Here is a 14974-nt window from a genome sequence, read left to right as displayed (position 1 = left end):
AAACGCTAAATTTGTCTGACAACAAAACTCTCCATTGATCTTTCCGTCACTCTTGATGAAGGTTGTCGTCTTGCGTCCTTACTGTACTGCCCACCGCCCCTCCTTTCCTGCCTGGCAGGATTGAAGGTTAATAATAAGCCAAAATGAAATGCTTCAGTAGAGCGCATCGGCCCTGTCAAACGCAGCTGGCACAGCGGGCCGTCTGCCCGCTCACTGGTCACCGCCCAGTTAAACTGATGGTCGATGTCAAACCAGCGGAACACATAAAGGACCCTCAAACCAGATATGACATGATAAAGATGGTGATACACCGCTTCCCCTCGCTGTGTCATTTAGCCTGAAAAGAGCTGCCGGAGTGATTTGGCGTGTTGTGCAGGATCAGATAGATGTGTATTATGTGCAGGGATCCCAGAGTGAGGAAATTACAGCAGTGTTGTAACATCTGAAATACATTTTCTAGGTCTGAAAAGACAGTTTTCATATATTTCACAGACATTTAATTAGCTCATATATGTTTTAGTTGGTAGCTTTTTTCATTAACTCATTCATTTTCTCTGGATACGTCTTGACCAGACCATGAAAATGAGCCGTCAACAATGAACTGTGATTTTGTGCTGACAGATTTTGATTCACACCTCTCATAACTGCGTGCTCCAGATATAAATGAGTCAAACGCTGCAGCCTTTCGTCTGCTCACATTATTTATTGTGACGTCAGGTGCCCCCCCAGCCCTCCAGCGGGGGCACCAGTGGCTCCACTCCATCGAGGAAGACTCAGACGTCGGGCCCGAAAGTCCGCAAGAGTGTCAGCAGTCGCATCCACGAGGCCGTGAAGGCCATCGCCCTGTGCCACAATGTCACGCCCGTCTACGAGTCGCACGCCAACGTCAACGGAGAGACGGAGTCTGCCGAGGCCGACCAGGACTTCAGCGATGACAACCGCACGTACCAGGCGTCCAGCCCGGATGAGGTAAATATGCTCCCAGGACATTTGCTTTTTACATAATATCTGACATATTTCAAAATGCTTCAAGTCATTTTTGTTGAGAATTTGTGGATGCTGTGTTTTTCATTGTTTAACGTTGAACCATGAACAACCTGAACCCATACGGAGGTCACACAGTGTTGTCGGTTGTCAAACGTTGACAAATGGTTTTGCTCTCGGAGGCCCCATTTACACTTTCATTTAAAGCGTCTCATATCCGGATTAAATCCAGATCTGATTTTATGGCGTTTGCCCTTCTAGTAAGAATAAACACGGGGGATGATGATGAGCAAACCCTGCGAGCTCCTCGCTCCTCTCTCTTTGTGTTTTATTGGTGATCCTAAATAACCCTGGTTTGTCTTGATAGTCATTTCATGATCAGAAAGTCAGAGGTCATGAACTCCTCGCAGAGGTGAAGCCATTTAATCGTCTGTGTTTGCTTCCTGAGAATTTACTGCTTCAGCTGAAGGAGGAATGCGGCACAAAAACAATCCCCAAAGGCATCTCTATGCTTTAGCTTCCTTTTCTCTGACCGTTTCTCCACGTAGCCCACGAGGTGGAGCTTCTCTGACTGAGGTCATTTCTAATCATTCAACAGAATGAATCAGCAGAGAAATCCAAGAAGAGCGCTGATGATCATTAAATGCTGTGAGGATTTTTGATGTGTAAAAGGTAGTCAGTGTTTGTTGATTGGGATGCATTTAATGTATATTAAAGGGTAGTTAACCTTCCCATACGCATCCAGTTCAAGACTGTCGGCGTGTTCATCACTGAGGACACGCGAGGCTTCGTTAAGCCTTTGTGAGACTTGACGCCAACTCCAACAGAGAAAATGAAGATAAAAAGGTGGTGAAAGATAAATTCTCAGTTTCCATTTTGCCTGCCCCCCCCCCCCTCGGTTGATGTATATATTTATTTATATCCTTGCTCACTCGCTCTGTCTCCCCTCTCTCCATTGTCTCACACTGCTTGGATTGATCAATATTTAATTTTCTCTCAGAGACGATGAGAGGTGGAGGTCTGTGATTGTTGGTCGAGCTCTCCCTTCCCCTCCTACTACATTCTTTGTTCTTTCTCTGTCCTTTTATTCCACCCCCCACCCCCCCTTGTCTCCTCACTCTCATTGACTGCAGCATCAGATCTTGGCCACCTCTGTTAGTGATAGTTTGTTTGGCCCTGGTTCTCTGCTCAGCCTCTCTAATGTAATGAGCCGTCATTAAGGAGATGAAGTGGGCGGGCCGCCGAGGTCAGAACGGGGGTCTTCTGACCTGCTGGTCCGCCATGCTGTGGGCAGAGTCCTCTTGTAACCTTTGACCCCTGTAATATCAGACAAAAGCATTTGACTGTTGCCTTTAACGGCTGCCATGTCCAGGAAAGTAGGTCCTCTGTCATTTCCAGTTGGATGTAACAGGCCGTCCCAGCAGGCGGACGAGGCAAATGTACTATATTTCTGAAATATGCAAATAAAATATGATTTCCTCAGGCTGAGCAGTCACTTTCATAAGTAGAAGCCAGGCGAGCAGCCAGGCATCAGCAAAGGATGCAATCATGTTAAATGTTTTAATCATTTTTACTCAAAGTTATAACAGTTCTGTGCGTTTAGACTCCATATTTCAATAACAAAAGCTTGACGTCAAGAATGTTTGAAGTCATAACCTCATATAGTGACACGCATGCACACTCAGACATCATACACATTTCACCCAGAAGTGGCCGAGCTTCAGAGGTTTGTTAGATTTGAGCATTTTTAAGGCAACATATTTTAGCATAGAGACGGAATAATGACTTCCTGTAAGCATAACCAGATCAGATCAATTGTGTTGAACAGGAGGCGTTTTTGATCCGGAGAAGCAGCAAACAGACTGAAATTACACTGAATCCATTTTACCCTTTAGTGACATTACAGGAGGAGCATTTACCTCATAGTGTTCATCGCAGCATGCTTTAGCTGCTGTTAATTTTAGAGGCAGTGCTGCCGTTGTGATTTACAGGATCACTGGAACATTGTGAACACATTGTGAACACATTGTGAACACAGCCGAAATGATTGATCGGGCTGTTTAAGCCAGTCTGCCGTTGTTACACAGCGGCGTTTTCCATCCCTCACATGTAGTTTATATCAAAGTTGACAAAGCTTTAATAGTTTCTGTAGCGCTGATTAAGTAGATTAGAGAGCTGGTGTAGGATCCTCAGCACATGGTGCATGTGTCCATTTGTGTGTGGCTGCACACACACACACACACGCACACACACACACCAGGATAATGACACACAGATGTGTGTTAAGTAAATATAGGCAGCCCTTTTTACGGAGCTCAAAGGGGGAGCAGGAGAAATGATGGGGTATTAACAGGAAGTTCCAATTTGTAGGTCAGAGTATAATAACAACCTTTGAGTGAGCAAATTGAAAATGAACCCATTGAGGATTGAGTCGTGTGCAGCTGAACGCTCACTCGGGGGCCGCAGTTCCTGCTGAGGAGAAAAAGAGGAAAGAGAAACAGAAAAACTCTTATCTGGAGCTGAATGAGGAGAGCTCAGCAGCTCTGGAGATGCCGTAACTCTCTGATGCCTCGTCTCTCAACTGCAAGTGAAACTGGATCCCATCAGCTTATGGTCTGCGTTGGTCACGGATTTTCTTCATGTCCTTGTGAACCTGGTTTATTTTGGGTAAAGAGTGATCATCCTGGAATTTAAATGTACTTTCGCTTAAACGTACATGTTCCTCATCAATCCAGTCAGAGTAAAAATGGCTAAACTAATCACCCTGCTAGTTTTTGGTAAAGTTAGAGCCCGTGTTTTGTTTGTCAAAATCTCAGAGGTTGTGCTCTTCTACATGTCTGTGAGCATCTTATTTTCACGGCCTCCTCAGGTGGAGCTGGTGCGGTGGACGGAGAGCGTCGGCCTGACCCTGGTGAACAGAGACCTGACCTCCCTGCAGCTGAAGACTCCCTCTGGACAGATTCTCTCCTTCTACATCCTGCAGATCTTCCCCTTCACCTCCGAGAGCAAAAGGATGGGCATCATCGTCAGGGTGTGTCAGCTTGTATATAACAACACGATGTGTGGATGCTCCTTCCTGTGTGGTGTTTTGGTCGCTGAATCATGTGTTTCTGTGTTTTCTGAGTCACTCTCTGCTTACAGTAAATATAGAGGACTTCCAGTTTGTTCAGATTTGTGCGGTTGTACACAGGAAATGTGCTCATTGTAATTTGATTTAGGAGGAGTCGACAGGAGACATCACCTTCTACATGAAGGGTGCTGATGTTGCCATGGCGAGCATCGTCCAGTATAACGACTGGCTGGAAGAAGAGGTAAAAGGGTGCATTCACTGTATGCTGGCAGAACGGGAAATCGTGCATGTGTTCATACGTTGGTTACCCTCACTGTTAGCCTTGTAGTCACATCACTTAAATCGCCGCTTGTGCAGTCTTACACATGTGGAGTTGTGTTTAACTCTTCTATATTCTAGGATATGATCTCAGCAGCAGGGCATACAGTCAGTATCGATAACTAAAAAACACTTTTTGTAGTTTGTTTATTATGTGGTGCTACCAGCAGCTTATAGAATAATAAAACCGCTCCAGAAACACCTCAGAAACAAAAAATAAAATGGATCCAGAAGCCGTATCTCATCTTAAAGTGTCTTTTAGCAAGACCACAAAACCTTTTATGTGCTCATTTAAAGTGTGGACGCGGCCATTAGCTGTAAAGATGTTATTAAATGGTTAAGCATAAACAGCAGAGGAACATACGCCTCGTCACACATCATTTGTCGGTCCAGTCGCCTCTCTTAACCAGGACATTCATCAAGAGATCAGCTGGCCGTGTCTGCACCAGTTTGGTGGCTGAAGGTCTTGTGTGCATATGTTCATAATTATATTGGCATTATTGAGTCATTTAGCACTGGGGGCAGCGTTTGATTTAATTAGTGACCTACATAAAGTTGAAGTAATTACAGTATGTCATATTCTTGAACAATGGTGCTAATGATGTCCTGTTGGCTGTAATATCCCGCTGTCAAATCAGCCGGCGCTATGGTTGCTCTGCTTGTCAATAACCAATCAACAGGACAGATTCGCCCCATTGGTGTTTCATATCAAAAATAAACCGCCGTCCATCCCTTTGTTTTACTGTGTCCTCTGGATTGCACCAGAGGCCATGTTATTCACCATTGATTTCTTTGCTGTTGGTCACAATATGCCGCTATTGACAGTTGTGTGCACGGTGTGCTTAAACAGCAGCTGCTCTAATAAAACACTTCATCTGCCCTCCATTCATATTCATAATTTCATACAGGTTTATAATCATCATTCACAGGGGGAAAGATAATAATTAAACATAGGGAAACATTTATTTAACCTCACATAAATCTTTAAATTCAGCCTTGAAACACAGATTTAGGAAAGTATCTGAAATGGAAAATCGCCCCTGTGTGCATCATCATTTCCTAACATCATTGCCTCCTTTGTGTCAGTGTGGGAACATGGCCAGAGAAGGCCTGAGGACGCTGGTGGTGGCCAAGAAGTCTCTGTCCGAGGAGCAGTATCAGGACTTTGAGGTATGGAGGAATACGACTGTGTGTGCTGCTCTCCATGCAGCCCTTCAGTTATCCTCTAATGTATTGATAAATGATCTCTAGAACAGTGTAAATGTAATATTAGATTTTCCTTACTGTCATGATTTACTTTCTGGTCTTTTCCTCCTCGTTTATCCCCGCTTCACTCCTCTCTCTGCAGAACCGCTACAACCAGGCGAAGCTGAGCATCCATGACCGAGCCCTGAAGGTTGCGGCAGTGGTCGAGAGCTTAGAGAGGGAGATGGAGCTCCTGTGTCTGACCGGCGTGGAGGACCAACTGCAAGCGGACGTCAGGCCCACACTGGAGCTGCTCAGGAACGCTGGCATCAAGGTTGGCGAGGAAATAAACACTTGTACCAGATTAAAGCTGCTCAACACTTGCCTCAGCAGTGATTCACGGTTGTAATCAGACAAAAAAGCAGGAAAATGATGGAAATTTGCTCGTTGGTCTTATTTTCTGCTCAGATCTGGATGCTGACGGGGGACAAGCTCGAGACGGCTACATGCATCGCCAAAAGCTCCCACTTGGTCTCCAGAAACCAAGACATCCACGTCTTCAGACCGGTATGCTGTTTTTACTTGCCCTGTGCGCCCGTGCGTTGATGTAATCATAATGCGCCTAATTAATTGGAGACGGCAAAAAGCATCAATATCCTCAGGACTAATTGCGTTGTGTGGCTCTTGAACAGGTCTCTAACAGAGGAGAGGCCCATCTGGAGCTCAACGCCTTCAGAAGGAAACATGACTGCGCTCTGGTCATCTCTGGAGACTCCTTAGAGGTACTACAGCGCAGCGCAGCACAGCGACATTTCCTTGCACAGCAGATGATGCTGAGCATGCAGCCAAACAGGCGATGAGAGAATAAAAAGTACTTCTCATCCAAAACTAATGCGTTGGAGTTCAACCAGGCCTTGAGGATTTGGAGAGGGAAGCGAATCACCAAAACATACAGGTCATTTTGTCATGTGGCAGAACAATTGGAACTTGTTTGTAACAGCGGAGCAGGAGTTTTACATTCAAACAGATCCGTGTTTGCGCTGCATATGGTCCACAAGCCTGGCAGCGGTCTCCAAGGCAGAACACGCAAATACATCTGGAGCTCTCCGTGTCCAGCAAACTGTGTTCTGTGTCTCCGTCTCTGTCAGGTGTGTTTGCGGTATTACGAGCACGAGTTTGTAGAGCTGGCGTGTCAGTGTCCGGCGGTGGTGTGCTGTCGCTGCTCCCCGACCCAGAAGGCCCAGATCGTCACGCTCCTCCAGCAGCACACGGCCAACAGAACCTGCGCCATAGGTGAGTGTTTATGTGGCAGCAGCAGCATTATGAGCCTGGACGGGCTTTGGCTCCGGTCCACAGGCAGCCTGGGAAATTCTGTCAGGGGGGAGAACGTCAGCTCAGTCCCTGAGGGAGGAAAACCTTAGACAGATTAAAAAACCAATCCGGTGGACTGAGAAGACTCAGCCATATTCTAACTGTGACTGTTTAAACGCACTGATGTTGAGCTGAAAACGTGTTCAAGCTCAGAAAGGATGTTACTGCAGCACAGACCCAGACCAAACATGCATGTTACTCCTTCTGTCCACAAGATGGCAGTCAAAGCTCACTGAGACGGCTGCTGCTCTCTAACCTCAAGCATACGCTGCCAAATAATGTGAAGCTTTTCTTAAAATGTGTTTGTTCGTTTTGGTGGCAGGCGATGGAGGAAATGACGTCAGTATGATCCAGGCTGCAGACTGCGGCATCGGGATTGAAGGGAAGGTAAAGGCCCCCATAAACTCCTCAAACAGGGAATACAGACCTCAGCTGTTCGTGTTAATCTTGAATAAACATAAATAAAAACCATTAAACATAAGGACATGTTTTTTTCCGTGGGGATATCTGTATTATCTGTGTTCCCTGAAGGCCACATGTCTCACTAAAGTGTGAAGAATCTGCCTTTTTTTGTCAGTTTGAAGGTTTTTCTAGAAGCCAATGGATCTTGAAAGGTAGTGCATTGCATCTTTCCACTTGTGTGTCACCAGGAAGGGAAGCAGGCGTCGCTGGCCGCAGACTTCTCCATCACCCAGTTCAAACACATCGGCCGCCTGCTCATGGTTCACGGCAGGAACAGCTACAAGCGCTCGGCGGCGCTGGGCCAGTTCGTCATGCACAGAGGAATGATCATCTCCACCATGCAGGTACAGTAATGATCAAAGCTGTGACGGCTGTGAAAGTCTGCATCCATGTCTTTTAAAGCTGTTTGTTGGCGTTTTGTTCACAATGCCTGTTTTTAATTTGTGCTGCGGTGAAGCCAAAGATCATTTTACACATCGTGAACAATGAAGCCCCCAGCTAACGAACTTTCTGACTTTTGTTTCCTGCCTGCAGGCGGTCTTCTCCTCTATATTTTACTTTGCCTCTGTGCCCTTGTACCAGGGTTTCCTCATGGTTGGGTATGTACCTTTTCTGAGTCTGAAGCTTAATTTGGCTAAAAAAAAAAAAAGAATCACCACAAGTCTGTGCAGTTTAGTTAACTTTCCGGCTATGCTGAGTCTCTTAGTTGTGTGTTAGCGTCATAAAGTTCATTTCTCAGATGCAACCTGCTAATATCTCACATATATGTGGATGTGTTTTATTGCCCATCCCTCATTTCTCTGTATGCCAGCTATGCCACCATCTACACCATGTTTCCTGTGTTCTCCTTGGTTCTGGACCAAGACGTGAAGCCAGAGATGGCTCTTCTCTACCCAGAGCTTTATAAAGACCTCACCAAGGTACAGCGCCCTGTTCTAAAATGTGTGCCTTTGACAGAATAAAATCCCTTTATCTGCGTTTTCTTCCCCTAACATCTTCTGTTTCTCTTCCAGGGACGTTCATTGTCGTTCAAGACTTTCCTCATTTGGGTTTTGATCAGTGTGTATCAAGGTGAGACACACACAGACTCAGTCACTGTATCTGGCAGATTAATACAGCAGCTTCATAAAAATAAAGAGCACATTTTTAACAAAACCAGCGACAACATGACCGTATCTGTAAGGAAGGACTATTCTGGTGTTGCAGACTGTCAAAGCAACTCCTCAACCACCGTTTCATCATTTCTGCTGTGTCTAATGCCAGGGTCCCCGGGCCCCCTCAAACTCTCAGGCAGTCCGTTTCTCAGTATCTTAGGTTTCCAGCCGCCATCCGCTTTATACATGCAGGCTTTTGTCTGTCCGGTAAATCGATATTTCTGTAATCGCTAAGCCATGCAGCGTGTGAGAAAGATCTATGTTCCTGCTCGAGCGTGACTTCCTGACAGCACGAGGTTTTTAATTAAAGGCCAGTACCTGGTCTGTGGCGAAAAAGGACGACGACAGCGGAGGAGGAAAATATTAGGCGCCAATCCAGCTTAATTTATTACAGAGTTTGACTCGCTGGAATGCACTGTATGAAGACTGTATGAAAAAGCAATTATGCGATCAGTGATAGGCTGTTAAGCTCAATTTGTGTCGTGTTATGATGAAATGAAAGGCTATCAAGATACAGAAGGCGCCCAGAGATGAGTGGGTGTCTGGACACTGGAAGATTTGAACCAGAGTGAGACACACTGGAGCACATTGTGCATCTTTTCCCCTCATAAATAAAGTTATTGAATCAGTCCTTATCTCCAGACACATTAATCCTTAAATGTCAGCAGTTTGTTCTGTGATGAGCGGACCTGAGAAGAAATGTTAAGAAAGAAAGAATGCATGAAGGAAAGCTCGGACGCGACCTCTCCTCAGCGAAACCTGGTCTGGTAACGTCACCTGGTCGATTTGTTTCCTTTGGCGCCACCAGGTGGCATCCTCATGTACGGCGCGCTGGTGCTGTTCGAGTCGGAGTTCGTGCATGTGGTCGCCATCTCCTTCACGGCGCTCATCCTGACCGAGCTGCTGATGGTGGCGCTGACGGTTCGGACCTGGCACTGGCTCATGGTGGTGGCCGAGTTCTTCAGCCTGGGCTGCTACCTGGCCTCGCTGGCCTTCCTCAACGAGTACTTTGGTAGGTTTTTTTTCCTGTTTCTGATTCGTACATGTTGTCCGTGTAACTTTGAAAACTTTAAAAATGCATTTATGAAATTTGTTCTAAATGTTTTCGTGTGTAAGAGCTCAATGAAAAGGGACACAAGGCAGGGTTTGTGAAAGCACAACAGCACTTTACTTCCTGTTGGCTTTTGATTATTCTCCAAATTAAAGGTATGCTATGCAGGATTTTCCTTCTAAAAAAAAAAAATGGTGGATGGTGGATTTATCTGCAGAGACTCTGCTCTCTGCCTGTAATTTTCTTCTTATTTTGTTGTGGTTTGGATGTTTCTGGGCTGCAGCCTTCGGGCAGTGGGTGTGTAGCCGCTAGCCAATAACAGCCCGCAGGTGAGGTCGGCTACAGGCGGGGACGGCGTTTAAAACAGTTTGATTACAAACAGAAACAACGAGTCCAGCAGAGCATACCTTTAAAGCCACAGAAGGTGGAATATTCAGATTATTTTATCCTGTTCATTTTACTGTCACATGTGACAAAGAGAAACAGGAAGTCCTCACATTTGAGAAGATGGGACCAAGAAAAGTTTGACATTTAATTTTTAATTCAATTAAGCCGCCATTCATGTTTCCGTCATCCAGCTGATGGACTCTCAGACTAATCGTTTCAGCTCTGCTTAGCTCTGACTGTCCCTCATGTTAACCGTCGGTAGCAGAGGAGCGCTCCTTTCTGTCCCTTCAGTCCTGTATCAGGTGGACTCCTTCTTCCTCGCCGCACCTGCTCTGTGTCGACTGACGTGACGCCGCCGGGCGCCTGAGTGCTGTGCAGCAGCTCAGCCCTCAGCTCTGTGCTTGTATTGCTTCCTGCCTCTCTCTCTCTCTCTGTCTCTCCTCACTGCTGATCTTTGTACCGCACTCACTCTCTCTCTGCTGCATTTCTTTTGCTGCTGTATGTTGGCAACAGGCATAGGCAGGGTGTCTTTTGGAGCTTTCCTTGGTAGGTGTGCAGCCTGTAAATTAATCTCCTCACTCCTGCATCCGTCTCCCTGCATTTCTTATGTCTGTACGTTCCTGTGATGTTTCACCCTGTCGTCGTTTTCACTCTTTCATTGAGCTTGTCCTTTCCATCGTATGCACTGCAGGTCTTTGTTGTCTCGTGTCACGTCATTCGTTGCACCGTTAAGTTTTCGTTTTAGTGCTTTTGCGAGTCAACACATCTGTACCCGTTTGCTTTTGACTCTTGCATTGCTTGATTGAATCCATCACCCCCGTGCAATCATAACTCAACACTAAGACGTTTGCACCTGAGCCCTTTTTCTTCTGTTTGCTCTTCCAGACTTGTCCTTCATCACGACTTGGCCTTTCCTGTGGAAGGTGTCCGCCATCACGTTGGTCAGCTGTCTTCCTCTCTACATCATCAAATACCTGAAGCGCAAGTTTTCACCTCCGAGCTACTCCAAACTGTCCTCATGAGTCGGATTACTTGTGTTTGTTTTGTAGTTTCGTGCTTGTTTGAGCTTTTTTCAGCACTTTTTTTACTCACTGATCCTCAGTGACGGACAGGTGACCCGCGGAGGTCGAGGAACCACTGGAACAATGGGAAATGAGAGAAATTACGTAACTCCTCTTTGGATTATGTCACTGAAACTTGAGATGACTTGAAAAAAACAGAGCATATAAAAAGAGACTTTACAAAGGTGGATTTGCGACGGTGTGACTTCGAAGGCCTGAAACACTTGACCTGATTTTGTTGGAAAAGGGTCAATCTGCCTTCTTTTGCTTTACAGCATTTTAAACAAATCAGCTTCAACTGTCATTTTCTACACTTACTTTCAATGTTTGAACTTTTATATGTGGAATTTTTTTTAAGTGGTATTTTTTTATTCCTGGTTTTCATCACAGTTGCTGGCCGGCATCTGTGGACAGTGTTGAGTTGCATTAAGGGATAAAAAAAAAGATAATTTATTCAAGTGTTTTCCTACATTACATTGTAAATACAGCCTTTACTTGCAGCTTGGATATCTGCTGCTGTCAATGTAAACCGCAATGCGTTTAACTCTCGTGCATTACGTAAAAAAAGACCATTTCCGATGACATTCACAAAGAAAATGCTGGAACTTGCTTCGATCTGAATTTCTGTGCGTTTGCTGCTCTATGTCTTTTACATTTTTAAGACCGTGAATGACATCGTTATCGCCGTAGTATAAAACCAGCACTCCATAGCCACGTTAAATGTTGTATAATCAGCATATTTGGCCTTGATTATACTGAGTTATTTTACATTTATGATGTCTGTCGGCAGCCAGCCGTCCTCCTGTCAGGACGCGGCCGCTCGATTCGTGCCTCATTATGATGTATTTTAATGTACTGAAGCCGCATCTCGCAGCATTGGATGTTAAGCAAGAGGTGAGCGTTTGTTTTTGTTACCTCTGCAGCCAGATCTGAACTTCCAGGAGCTCGAATCCTGCTGCTCTTCTCTGAAGGCATTTTTCTGATGGTAAAACTACTCTAAAAGTCACAACGAAGGACCCCAAAACGCTGTCGACTGTATATTTTTAGGCCTTTATTGACAATACGACTCCCCTGTGTCTCTTTGTGACTTTGGCCTGTAGCAGACGTCGACATTCAGCTCTTTTTAAGGAGGAATGAGTTTTATCATTCGCTCCATGTGCTGTTAGTGTTGAGCACAGAGGGGAAAAAATCAGATGGAAGAACGGCGAACTGTCCTAGATTTAGTTTATCAGCGAGGTTTTCAATCTTTTCTGAATCATAATTGAGTTAAACTCAGGTTAATTAATCCTAAACACAGTTATGTACATTCATTTGTGTAAATTGTGGCAAACACTATAAAATGTAGCTACACTGTAAGACAAAGGACAGATGGTGGATGCAAATGTTCGGGGAGAAGTTGGTGTGGCTGAGGTGTTTCAATGCAAATCGATTGAATTCCTGATTTACATTCTAACAAGAAACAATTCCAGATGTTGATTCCCGTGTTTCCTGTCGAGATCTTTGTTCTGTGTACGTGAATGTGTGTAAACTTGTCTTTCTCGTGAACTTGCTTTCCATGTCCAACACTGCGATTTCTAACAGTTAGTCTGTTATTTATAATATCATTGATTAATGGATAATAAAAAGAAACAACAGATTTTCTCCTTGTGGACAGTAACTGCACATTATCAAGGTTTTATCCATCATGTAGTTCATCGTGTGTCCACTGGATGGAGATAGAGACCAAACACATGACAGAGGAGGCGCCAAAGTGAAGGAGCTTTACAGTAACATGTACAGTGTTAGGGGCCTTCACAGGTATCGCTCCAAGTTTAGTTCATAAAGACAAACTTTAAGGCAATTTAATGAAAAATTTGGTCCCATTATACAGCTGAGTTCACATATTCACCATTAACTTGTTGCTTATTAGCGTGCATGTTAGCAAATTGGCTCTTTGTTGATTATTATAAAACGCTTCCTAATGCCTCACTCTGCAGGTTAAGCTTATTTATGATTAAGGTTAGGGTCATATTTATGTACAACGCAATAATTAGGAGGTTTGTTAATGGCCTAGTAGTTGTACAATATGGTCATGCAGAATAAGGCTTTAACAAGTGCTTGTAATGACTGATGAAGAGCAAGCGTGTTACTAATGTGCACACTGATCAGCAGCTAGTCAACACTGAATGTATGCCTGGAAGTGTCACCAAAAATATAGTTGAAAAGCTGCAACATTTCTAAACCTGCAACCCCCCCCCCCCCCAAGTATTCAGTTTTAAAAATTACTGCTTCATGCTTCTCCCTAAGGCTTTGAAGTACTCCTCACGCACATTTCTAACATCGTGCAACGGCGGCCTCTAAATCAAAATGTGTTTTGCTTATCGTTCCATCTCTTGGATGTTGGAGCTCCGCTGCGCAGGATGATGTATGAGCGGAGTTTGTTTTCGTGTTCATCTGCTGCAGAAAGAAAGTTTCCCTGCTCGCACCTTAAATCAGAGTTTAACAGCCGGACTGGGAAGCCAGTCGTGGTCCAGTATGAACTTCACACAAGTGTGACGTGCGAACCTGAGACGACTCGTGCAGCCGTTTAACTCCTGAAAATGTACGTAGACTCAATAGAATCTGGATTTTCAATGATGAAAGGAGGAGTGGATGTAGCTTAAAATCATTTCAAATTTCCACTGTTAAATGTCTGAAAATGAGTCGTTTTGTTGAGTTATTCAAACCAAAATCTGTAATTTCATTCAAGGTAACGTTCGACATGCAGCGAACTTTCCTGCCTGAGTTCATCAGATAGATGTTCATCAGCTTTGCTGGCTGTTTCAGAACGATGAGAACTCCCACGATCCCACGCTACGTCAAACTTTGTCTTTTGCTTTCTTTGTTTTGATTGAGAGACCCCGAGCAGCAGAAATGATATACTATGTCTTTAAGTAGGTAATTGAACCGTGTCAGAAACAGATAATTAATCAGAGCAGAGCATGTGTCTAAAGAGAGCCACAGTCAGAAAACAAGCTCAGCCGTTTGGTAATTACAGATTCTGCTTTTAGATGCAGAATCTGCTGTATACAGAATAAAAGGTATGTTTTCCTGTGCAATCAAAGGCGGTCACTGAGAAACAATGTGTTATCATCTTCTCCCCGCAGAGGAGGAGGAGGAAGCTCTTTGTGACCCAGCGATGAATGTGATGGTCCGATGGCTTCGACGCGAAGAAACGCTCTCTTTCATCCGCTCGTTCTCGCGTTGTAGAGTCCACGGGAGGGAAGGAGCTGCTGTGCTGTAGGTTTGTTTAACGGCTCCTGCAGTGTGGAAGTCTATGGGAGATCTCTGTGGTGTGTTTTCCAAACCAGCTGCAGTTAATGTGCTGCATGAGGGGCTTTGATGGAGCGGATAATGTTCATTTGACTGATGCTTTATTGTGCTGACAGAGGACAGTTTGTCTTTGTTGGAGTGACCTTCTCCTCATGTAGATTTTGTGGGTTAATTCGTGGTTTCCTGGTGGAACGCTGCAACGTTGATATCAGTCTGGGTCTTATTTTCATGTTCATTATGAAATTTTAAGAATTTAATGAGATTATTTGAATTGATGGACTTCACTGGACAAAAGTGAGACTGTCATTGGTCCACGCTGTTCCACTGTGGAAACGCTCAGCCATTGTTTCACTCGTTATATGTCGTAGTATCAAACCTGTGCGTGTTAATTAGCAGCCAGACTGAGGATGTCAGTCCAGAAGTGATGTGTGTGCTTGTCTTTACACCTGTCATCCTGCCGCAGCCTGTAAGTCCAAATGAAGGGAAAAACACCAGAGCCAGGCAGGACAGAAGAGAGCTGAAGTCAGGCCCGTTCCCAACGCCCACCGTCATGGACTCATGTCCTTTTAGGCGATTCAGGCTGTCCCACTGTTGGCCTCCCTCAGAGACATTTTGAGCCCACATCTCTGCAGACTTTACC

General features: G+C 44.9%; 1 protein-coding gene across 3 annotated transcripts in view; it reads left to right on the top strand.

Moving 5' to 3' along the window:
- Positions 1-12671, top strand: part of atp9b (ATPase phospholipid transporting 9B) — a 37246-nt gene extending 24575 nt beyond the window's left edge. For 2 of the 3 annotated variants that reach the window (XM_070984302.1, XM_070984304.1), the window contains 16 exons: positions 718-969; positions 3854-4015; positions 4203-4295; positions 5459-5542; positions 5721-5891; positions 6026-6124; positions 6250-6339; positions 6706-6850; positions 7251-7315; positions 7579-7734; positions 7925-7989; positions 8202-8310; positions 8404-8461; positions 9353-9556; positions 10496-10528; positions 10868-12671. In XM_070984302.1, the coding sequence (XP_070840403.1) occupies positions 718-969; positions 3854-4015; positions 4203-4295; positions 5459-5542; positions 5721-5891; positions 6026-6124; positions 6250-6339; positions 6706-6850; positions 7251-7315; positions 7579-7734; positions 7925-7989; positions 8202-8310; positions 8404-8461; positions 9353-9556; positions 10496-10528; positions 10868-11004 (1923 nt within the window). In that variant the 3' untranslated portion in view covers positions 11005-12671. The remainder of the gene's footprint in view (positions 1-717; positions 970-3853; positions 4016-4202; positions 4296-5458; positions 5543-5720; positions 5892-6025; positions 6125-6249; positions 6340-6705; positions 6851-7250; positions 7316-7578; positions 7735-7924; positions 7990-8201; positions 8311-8403; positions 8462-9352; positions 9557-10495; positions 10529-10867) is intronic. The other variant, XM_070984303.1, reaches the window with a different exon arrangement.
- Positions 12672-14974: the final 2303 nt, after the last annotated feature.

Source organism: Chaetodon trifascialis, chromosome 17 (assembly GCF_039877785.1).
Source record: "Chaetodon trifascialis isolate fChaTrf1 chromosome 17, fChaTrf1.hap1, whole genome shotgun sequence".
NCBI classification, from domain to species: domain Eukaryota; kingdom Metazoa; phylum Chordata; class Actinopteri; order Chaetodontiformes; family Chaetodontidae; genus Chaetodon; species Chaetodon trifascialis.
This window is presented reverse-complemented; position numbering and strand designations above follow the sequence as displayed.